At 40.3% G+C, this 9969-nt stretch overlaps 1 protein-coding gene across 2 annotated transcripts; it reads left to right on the forward strand.

The window, feature by feature from the left end:
- Nucleotides 1-304: 304 nt before the first annotated feature.
- On the forward strand, nucleotides 305-6676 carry LOC103374394 (DNA damage-binding protein 2-like). 2 transcript variants are annotated; one of them, XM_008304479.1, is made up of 11 exons: nucleotides 305-387; nucleotides 486-625; nucleotides 715-824; nucleotides 2354-2545; nucleotides 2704-2849; nucleotides 4028-4127; nucleotides 4259-4436; nucleotides 5125-5270; nucleotides 5839-5994; nucleotides 6076-6121; nucleotides 6219-6676. In XM_008304479.1, exons 2-11 carry the CDS (start codon nucleotides 493-495, stop codon nucleotides 6479-6481), a joined length of 1470 nt encoding a protein of 489 aa, XP_008302701.1. In that variant the 5' UTR covers nucleotides 305-387; nucleotides 486-492; the 3' UTR covers nucleotides 6482-6676. The 2 variants fall into 2 exon arrangements, with proteins under 2 accessions (XP_008302701.1, XP_008302700.1); XM_008304478.1 differs by lacking the exon at nucleotides 2704-2849 and adding an exon at nucleotides 3014-3180.
- The last annotated feature ends 3293 nt before the right edge of the window (nucleotides 6677-9969 follow it).

The raw sequence follows: 9969 nt of genomic DNA on the forward strand, positions 1-9969 counted from the left end.
CCATAAGTGTTTTGTGCATTATGTGTAATCTTTACAAATAAAACCTCTCATGTCTTTCTTTTTTTCTGCTGGTTAAATGTCGCTTTCGTGTCTTTCTTTCTTTCTTTTTTTATACAAAGGGGAAAAAAAACACAGGCAACAGTCGCTTAGCTCTCCAGCCTCCACTAAAAGCTATCGTGACGTCACTCCGTAGTCCTGTTTGTACTACAAACATGGCGCCCAGTGAGGCTTGGTGGTGGCTAACCAGTGCCACCTACCGCCCGGCAGCAGTAACAAACACTAGTTACAAAACAAGCACATTTGCGGCTACTAGCATTCACGTGTAGCGCTGCGTTATGCAAACAGAGAAGTTCCTGCTGTTTAAGCTGCAGCACTGAGAGCTCACAGGTAAGAAACATGTGTGAACCTCGCTCATACTGACACACGATTCACTGTCAGCTCAAACAATCCGCTGTCTGCTTTTTTTTTTTTTTTTTACAAAACAGGGGAGAAATGAAAAGCAAAGCAGCGAAGTCAGATGCATCTGAGTCCAAGAGAAAAGGGAAGAAAAGAGCTTCCGACGACTCTCCGACGACTCTGTCCAAAAAACTGAGAGACAAGAAAGATGGAGAAACGTCGAAATCAGGTGTGCAGTCCTGCTGGGACAACATCGATACAGTCCCACTGTGAGTGAAATGTACTCATGAGACTTGATTGTGTTTGTGTGTCTCGCAGAAGCTCCTGTCAAGTCTGCAGGAGTCCAGAGGAGAGGTGTGCATGGCAGCATCCTGCACTACATTTATAAGAACACGCTGGGCCAGAGTCTGCACTCTCAGATGAGACAGGTAGGAAGGAGCTGCTGGACCCATAAAAACCTCCCTGATACTTCCGGTCTCAGTGTGTGTTTATGGTGGATGCATGTAAGAATGTGCAGCATGTTAACACAAAGCTCATATCCCCTCTTTGGATCAGGCAGATAAGCAGGATGTGTCTTCAGGCTACTGACAACAAGTTTGTCCCCCAATCACAGAGGGAATGAGAGCAGTTTAGAGTCAATTTATTCTGTATGTTCATTCTAAAAACAAACAAAACAAACAAACAAAATCATATTGTATTCCTCATTTGGATTATTATCATTTCAGCTGCTCAACTGTCAACTGCTGCTCTTTATGAAAACTGCAGAAAAATCAATTGACAGAATCTGTGGTCCAAACTGTTATTGTATCGGTTTTCTGAATATGTGTACCCCTGGCATTATTTCACCCATTCAGTTTTATGCTTTTGCACCAAGTAATTTATATGTCTGAATGAACAATAAGAATTTACGCTACATCCTTTGTATAAAGTATATCAGACTCTACATGCAACACCTCCAGCAGCAGACAAGTCTGATCCATTGGTTTGTTATTGACAAAATGCTGATTTTATTAAGCAGATCAGGTTTCTGTGTCAATCTTATTTATAAAATTCAGTGTTTTTGCAATCAGACAGATTATAATGAGCCACAAGACTCTGTTGTTAGTAGCACAGCAGCCCCTGGCAGCACAGAGGAGATTCCAGTGAATTGTTTGATACTGAGGACTAATCCAGATACTTATGTAGAGGAGCTCAGCACACCAACTCTGCTTAAAACACTGTAACCCTACTCTACATGCTACACGATGGCTAACTGTAATATTGAAGTGATTCAGCCAAGCATGTTCAAACTGGAAACAGATTCTGAAGAAGAATGATACAGAAAGGACCCACCCACTTTCTCCTGATGTGTCCTCTAGCATGTAAAAAAAAACAAAAAAAAAACACCACATGTTGACAGGGTACAAATTAGATTTTCAACATATGAGGTCTTTAAGTTTGTAAGTATATTATGTGTGTAATATACAGTTATGCAAAAAGCACTCTCTTGGTCTGAGGCTCTAGCAGTTCATCCAGAGGTGTATTTTTCTTCTAAACGTAACAGAAAGTTCTATTTAAGTAACAATTCAAGGCATAAAAAGGTCAAATAAACCTAATAGTCAAATAGGAATACAAGTTTGTGCAGCAGAATGTAGTTTTAATTAACCTTCTTTCATTAAATCATCTACTGACCCCTCATATTAACTCTGAAGTAGTTTAAAGTAGCCTCATCACAACTGTTAGGATAAAATGCTCCTTGGTGCATCTGAGGAACCAGTCTAACAATCTAATATGTGAACATTCATAAGGTTGTGGCCTTTGTTTTTTGCTCTAACTGCATTCGTTTTTGTAACTTTCATTGTAAGGAAGCTCCACCACATGCAGCAAATCACTGTGTTCAGAGTTTATTTATTCATAGATGTATATTTCCGTTGCATGTTAGTGAGCAGTTATAACTCTAACTCTGTTGTCTCTTTAGTGTCTCCAGGAGCCTTTCGTCCGCTCTCTGTCGTCTTACCATTTCCACGGTGCGACTAGTCCCTTCGACCGTAGAATCACCTGTCTGGAGTGGCATCCCACTCAGCCCACCACTCTGGCTGTGGGCTCCAAGGGGGGAGACATTTATCTCTGGGACTTTGAGGTGCCCACAAAGAAAACCTTTATTCAGGGGGTGAGTTGCTGCATTTTAAAAAAAAACCTGATTCTTGAATGACCAACAGTATGAGACGTTCTCCAAACTGCTTTTAAATTACGATGAAGGACGATCACATTTGCAGGCTGTCGCTGTTTAGATGTGCTTCACAACACTGTCACTGGTTCTCTGCTTAGATGGGGCCTGGAGACTCAGTTACAGACATGAAGTTTAACCAGTTAAATCCCACTCAGCTGTTCACCTCGTCTATGAGGGGTACGACAGCACTTCGAGATTTCAGTGGGACGACTCTAACAGTGTTTTCCAACACACACACACTGAAGTAAGACTAAGTCCCCTTTTTTCCTCTAAGTTTAAATCAAAAAGGGTTCCAGATTTTAGGCTCAATCCGTCAAGCATCAGTCTTCTTCTCAGGTGGTTCTACACTGGTCATGTAGTGCTAATAACTCCCCTGTGATAGGCCTGCATTTGTGTTTGTGTGCACAGAGCGGAGCAGGAGACTTTATCGGAGGGATGAAGTTTTGCCCCACGGATCTGTCCAGAGTCTATGTGGCTTCTGGTGAAGGCACACTGACCATGCAGAGCTTTGAGGGCCGAGCACCCACCCTCCTGTCCAGAACCCAAGACTGTGGCCACGATCACCACAATGTTTGGTGAGAAAACTGCAGAGAAGACTGATGCTCGGCAATGACCAAAAAAAAAGTAGTTTCATTTATCTCTACCTTCTGTGCAGAGATTTTTGTCCGTATTACCACACTTTTTACAGCATTTTATCACTCTACCCCAAACTATGCAGTAAATAGAATTTTGTGTTGCTCACGCCATTGAAAGATTACTTTTAGAAAAATGTTATAATGTCTACATTAATCAGGATAGTTTACACAACATACTATCAGCATGCAGCTGTTAATTAAATCCATCAGGGTGTATGGAAAACAAAGGGAAAGGACACCTCATACTAAGTTCAGTTACCTTTTATTGTTTGAAAGGAAAAACGTTCCTTTCCTTAGCAGAAAGTAGTTCCAGTAAAACTGTTGATGGAGAAATTTTTAGATTACAATAAGTACCAGGGACACCACTTCTCAAAAGACACCTGTGTTTGATTTTTCTAAATGTTGTTTCTCAAAGCTGTGAGCAGCGCAAACCGAATTTAGTTCACCTTGATTAATTTGAATGTCAGAGACGATGTCACTGTACTCGTGTTACAAAACTTAAACTTTCTGCACGGCTACATATTATGAGAGGTAAATGAAAAAAATTGATTTTTTTTTGGTCGGGTGAAATGTATAAGAAAAAAGGTATTAATAATTCAATGCATTCAGTAATTCAGTTGTTAAAATGAATGGAATATTTTCATTTTTTTTTAAATCCAACGCATTCTTGGTAATTTTCTGGTGGTGCATCACTGATTTTCTGTTGTTCTGCGGTTTTAAACTTTATCAATGTTTAAGTTTCCATTTGTTATACCCACTAAATGCACTTCTTCTTTATTTCCTTCAGTTATTGGTACTGCTGTGTGGATGTGTCTGTAAGCCGACAGATGCTTGTGACCGGAGACAACATGGGGCAGCTCATACTTCGGGGTTTGGATGGTCAAAAGGTGTGTGTTTACTTGCCTTGTATTGCCTTTGATCAATTTAAGATCAGTCATATTTCGTCTGCAAACCGAAACATATATTAAAGACGAGATAAAGAATGAGCGCTGTGGTTGTGATTTGCGTTTTCTTTCAGATTTTTAGTGATAAACTGCACAAAGCTAAAGTGACTCATGCAGAGTTCAACTCCCGATGTGACTGGCTGCTGGCGACGGCATCGGTCGACCACACGGTGAAGCTTTGGGACCTGAGAAACATCAAAGACAAGAAGAGCTTCCTCCATGAAATGCCTCATGAGAAAGCTGTCAACTCAGGTAACACTGTCTTTCAGCTTCTTTATTATTAATGTTTTAGAATGTTTTTAGAAACCTATGCAGTTTACAGGCCCTGGGACATTTGCACTATACAGGATTTGTTACATGCAACTTGAAAAGACAAATAAGCTTATAGAAAATGTAAATAATATTAGCCATCGTTTTTAAGTAGACCAGTTCATGCTTTCCATGTCTGTGTGTCTGCAAACATCCATGGGACATCAATGTTGTCATCATTCTGACACACTAACTGCAGATGTACCAGGAAACAAATGGTGCTCACAACAAATACTTGTTATGGGGAGAGACTGTACGAGGAGATTCTCTGTCATCCTCACTTTTTTAATGCATCTTTAAGAGTTATATTTAAATAGTCACTGCTGAATTGTGAAGGTCCTTTGATTTATATTTACATGCTTTCTGTTAACAGTGCACAAACACAGTAGGAAGATCTAGATTTTCCAGAAATCCTACACAGAAATCCCAGTCTCGCTTTGATATCCTGGAAAACCATCACAGCCTTCCAGGAGCTCTGTGTATTTCTGTGTTCAATATGACAGGCGATGCAACCATCTTGTCCTTATTTTAAAACGGGAACTATAAACGTACCATTACACTGCTTTGACCACTACATGTAAAGCAAATCTTAAATCATTTAGTCAAAGCTGTTATTTTTGTCTCCTCACAGCCTACTTCAACCCACTGGACTGCTCCAAGTTGCTCACCACAGATCAGTTTGACCAGATCCGTGTGTACTCGTCTCCTGATTGGTCGAAGCCTCAACATATCATCCAGCACCCGCACCGACAGTTTCAGCACCTCACACCCATCAAGGTGTGTTTCCTCACTAGATCTGTACACAGCCTCTGACTTGTTCTGAGGAAATGTTTCCTGAAAGATGATGACTTCAATCAGTCTGATGGGGAGAACAGATTTTTTACATTTGAAGCACAAACACAAACATGTCCAAATTGAGAGCTGTCAGCATTTTTCCCATTACGACAATACAGCAGCACGTGTTGCCATGTTGATGCGCTTGTTTTTTTTTTTTTTTAAATTGAAATGTGCTGCACATTTAAGTACAGGACAACCTGCAAAAGAAGCCAAGCAGAGCCAGGATTGTCATCTGACGTAGGAAACCCCTGCTTCCTTTTACTGCAATTTAAAGTGCAATTTAAATTTCAACCTATTTATACGACTGAAATATCTACATTTCAACCATCAGTGTCTGGAAAAAGTCATTTACTATCATGGTTGGAGAGAACATCCAAATGCCTGTAAGGCTCTGCCAATAACATCAAAATGGAGTTAAATTTTTTTTGCAAATTTCATTTAATTTCATGTAATTATTGTGGTAGGATGACATTCATGACAATAGGACACTGTTCCATTTGTTGTGTAGGCCACGTGGCATCCTGTGTATGACCTCATTGTGGCCGGGCGTTACCCCGATGACCGGGTTTGCACCGGCGATCAGAGGACCATCGACATCTATGACTCCAACACAGCAGAGCTCGTCTGTCAGCTGTACGATCCCACTGCTGCGGGGATCAAATCTGTGAGTATCATTTCTTAAAACCATAAACATGTCACAACACTGAAACTGTAGCTATTAAGACCTGAAATCCTGCTTTTACAGATCAACAAATTCAATCCGATGGGTGATGTGATTGGATCTGGCATGGGTGAGTTCCTCAGAAGCACATTATTGATGGATGTGGTAGTTATTCACATAATTCAAGAGAAAGTGTGTCATTAACTCTTTGTCTTTTTCACTCCCAGGTGTAACGGTGCTAGTCTGGGACCGGAACGAGTCACCGATCAGTGATCGGCACAACCTGCAGCAGGAGAGCTCCACCTCAGCGGACAGTGTGAGAGGACAGAGGAGGAGTCAGCAGCGCTCCAACAGGGACCGGAAGGCGCCTGCTGTGGATGCAAAGCTCAAGAAAAAACTAGCTTCTCTGGAAGAAACTGAGACCAAAACCAAAACCAAGACCAAGACTGACCCTTCTAAACAAAAACAAGCTCAAATGAGGAAGAAGTGAACTGGAAAAATAGCCAAGGTCTTAAAAACATCCTTGTGTATATATTTCTTTGTTATTGTATGTTTTCAGGTGAACTTCAGGGATTGTTTTCGTGTGTCACGAATGTCTTAGATAATCTTTTATAAACCTGACCACTGTGTACGTTCTTGCAGAAGCTTTTCCACTGTATAACTATAATAAATCTATTCATTCATACATGGTTGAAGCTTTGGCAAACCTTTGACCACACATGCAATTAGTTATAAATGCACATTACAGTAAGACTTAAGCCAAATGATTTATTGCATACACCTTTCATTTGAAACAGAATGGTAGTGTGTGCATTAAGCATAATTGAAGAGATAACTTCCACGTAGTTCGTGCACCGTGACGTTTGCCAGCTGCAGGAGGACTCCACCCCAGGCCTCCTGTTCCTCTTTTCTCTCCTGATGCTTGGCCTGATAAGCGGAATACACCAGGCTCAGGATGAGGTTCTCAAACTGGACCTGAGTCAGTGGCTTCCTCCTCTGATCCTCCAGAGTCCGCACCATCTGCTCCATGGAGCTCCGACTTCTGGGAATGTTATCGTTGATCTGAGACAGGAAAGTCCGCCCCTGCCTCATCGATGCCATCTCCTTGTCAAGCAGGGCGATGTTGTTGTCCTGGTCGATCTCCACCCCGCCCAGCAGGAGCTGCAAACAACAGAGAAACAAGGATCTATTACTTATTCTGCAAAGAAAAGCAGCACGGAATTTAAATTGTCTGGATGAAGACTTGAAATAACTAAAGCTCTGAACACACCTCAAACATCAGGTTTGCATCAGAGACTGAAGAGACAGCTGTTTGAGAATTAGGAGTTGTGCCTGCAGCCACATCTAAAGAAGAAAATATCAGCATTCAACTCAAACATTTACATGAGTCCCTGCAGATAAAATGTCAGTACACTTTTACTCAGCACCTGTTTTGCTATTTTTAATGCATTTTGCACCATGCATGCACAATCATCTTGTCACTACAATCAAAACTTTTGTCCTGAACACAGCCAAGTTAGCAGATCTTCTGTTTTTTACTCACCCTTTATCACTTGCTCAAACCAAAGCCACAAAATCACCTGAAGAAAGATTTTACTCATGATCATTCCTCGTTTGATTATTACGGACAGATAATACGCCACATCCCTCTCATCTCCGCTCTCCCTCGTACACTTTTGTGACTTCAGGCAGAGACCGACCTCAGCTGAATACCATGAATTCTTCCACCTTGGAAAACGGGACCAAAAGCCAGTTGGCTGTGATACAGAGCAGAAAGCTTAATAGTTTGGGAAACAGGATTTTTGTATCCACAGCATGAAATCCTTTTAGTTTACGGCTTCTTTTCACTGTTTTTCATTTCATTATCTTTAAATACATTTCCCAATGCAATGCAAAATGTTACTCAGCAAACATCCATGAAATCATGACAAGTTAAAGGTGAGGGGACCCTCCTCTCCACATCAAGAAAATTTTGCAAGTTTGGGGCTTCACTTGTAAGTATTTGTAACTAGAAATATGTAGCAAAGGTATGATTTAACTGTACTACAAAAGTATAAAGGCAGCATGTTTGTTTGTTTTTAAAAAAAATAATTCTAGCCATTATTTTTAGCAAAGAGGAACAAGATCAGTATGCTGCATCTCTACACTAGAATGAACCTTATGAAACAACCAAGTAAGACTGTATTGGAGATGATGGAGAGTGGGGTGAGCTTGCAACACATAGAGTTACTGAGGCTTGTGGAACACTGTCCCTTGTCTTAAGGTTGGTGGACATTTTGAGAGACAAAATCATGTCATCAGACACGTCCATCCAGAGTGTTGTGTGGTAGACTGTCTGTCATACCACACTGTCTGAAATTACTTTTTAGATGACAGATGAATGATGGAGTTGGGGACATTCAGATGGCTGCAACCTTAACTGACATGTCAGCATCCGGCAGGCCAACAGTCCGTTCTCATCTTTCTTTTATCAACTGTGGCATCATGTCATTTAAATATAGCTGCATTTTAAGGTGGTTACAGATAATTGTCCTAGCCACGACTGATTAGGGTGTTGATAATTATATACTTATTAATAACAGCTCAAACATTTTTTTGGACACAGTTGGCTGAATTGAACTGTTTTCTTACCGGTACATTAGAAATGATTGTTTTCTTTAAGTGAGAAAACAAAGATGACTTTAATTCTGCTTTTATATTTCTGCTCAGTATATATATTTTTTTTAATTGCAGCATTCCATGGAGTCACTACTTATGTAACTAACCATCTAACCACTTTCCATTTAAGCTGTCACATATTTGCTCATGTACAGTAGTCCTCAAATTTATTCATACCCTCCCATTAAAGAAGGAAATAAACAGCTGTCACTGAAACAAGTTGAAATTGACAAAATGAATAATAAATAAAAATTTTTAGGAAAATCATGACATTGCTTTTGAATTGAGGTTCAAGTGAAATATTAAAACAAACAAACAAACAAGCAAACAAGCATGATGGGACCTGTAAACTAATATTTAGTTTTATCAATCACTGCAATCAAGTGTTTTCTGTAACTCTCAATCAGACTTCTGCACCTGTTGACAGGTATTTTGATTTTGGCCCAAGGCTCATTAGCAAAGTGCTCTAATTTGTCTGGGACAGTTTTGTTTGTTTTTTTCAACCACAATTCAAAATCAATGTATTATATCACTAAATTATAATTTAGTGTTTTTTAAAATGTATTATTACTTTTTTCAGTTTTGTAGTTATTTGAGTGACTATTGTAAATTTTTCATTATCTTTAATGGAAGGGTATGAATACATTTGAGGACGACTGTATTTCAAATAACATCTTGAGTGTGTCCCATATTGTAGCGAGGAGCTGCAGTACCACCGCTCCGCCACATGGAGGCAGCACCGCCGGCTAGTGGCGGTGAATCAGTTCAGCTACTCCCTGAAAAAGTTGATTTACTTCCTTGTCAACAGTTCAGCTGCTTCTGAATGATAAAGTAGTGGCGATAAAGGTAACCACCCTTGTTTATTTGTCGCCTTTAAAGCGTTACGGTTGTTTTGTCTGACTGACAATCGTAGAAATAAATACCTCATCAGTTTGACCGCTGAAACTGCACACGAGGGCGCGTTAGCCAGCTAGCTGCTGTGAAGCTAACGGTTGCTAATCACCGTAAACACAACACAGCTAGCGTTAGCGTTAGCGGAGCCACTCGGCAGCTGTAAGCAGCCTCTGTGAGCTATCGTTTGTAGTTTGTCTGGTGCCATGCTTGTTCTAGTTCAAATAGAGTTAAAAAAAAAAAAAAAATTATCAGACAACATTCAGACCTTGTGTCAAAAACCGTCCCAGCCCCTTCACTGCTATCACTCGTCACAATAACCAAAATGCTTCATCAGTTCATTTAATGTCAACAGCTGCCTCTGTGCTGCAACTTACACGCCCTCATGGCCACTGAATTATGGTATAAAAAAAAACTATGATGTTAGAG

Source organism: Stegastes partitus, unplaced genomic scaffold (assembly GCF_000690725.1).
Source record: "Stegastes partitus isolate 25-593 unplaced genomic scaffold, Stegastes_partitus-1.0.2 Scaffold2237, whole genome shotgun sequence".
Taxonomy (NCBI): Eukaryota; Metazoa; Chordata; class Actinopteri; family Pomacentridae; genus Stegastes; species Stegastes partitus.

Excerpts from the sequence above, each read along its gene's own strand:
- LOC103374394 (XM_008304478.1), top strand. The coding sequence starts at position 493 with ATGAAAAGCAAAGCAGCGAAGTCAGATGCATCTGAGTCCAAGAGAAAA. Across the intron at positions 4,437-5,124 it reads TGAGAAAGCTGTCAACTCAG|CCTACTTCAACCCACTGGAC; the intron begins GTAACACTGTCT and ends GTCTCCTCACAG. Across the intron at positions 5,271-5,838 it reads AGCACCTCACACCCATCAAG|GCCACGTGGCATCCTGTGTA; the intron begins GTGTGTTTCCTC and ends TTTGTTGTGTAG.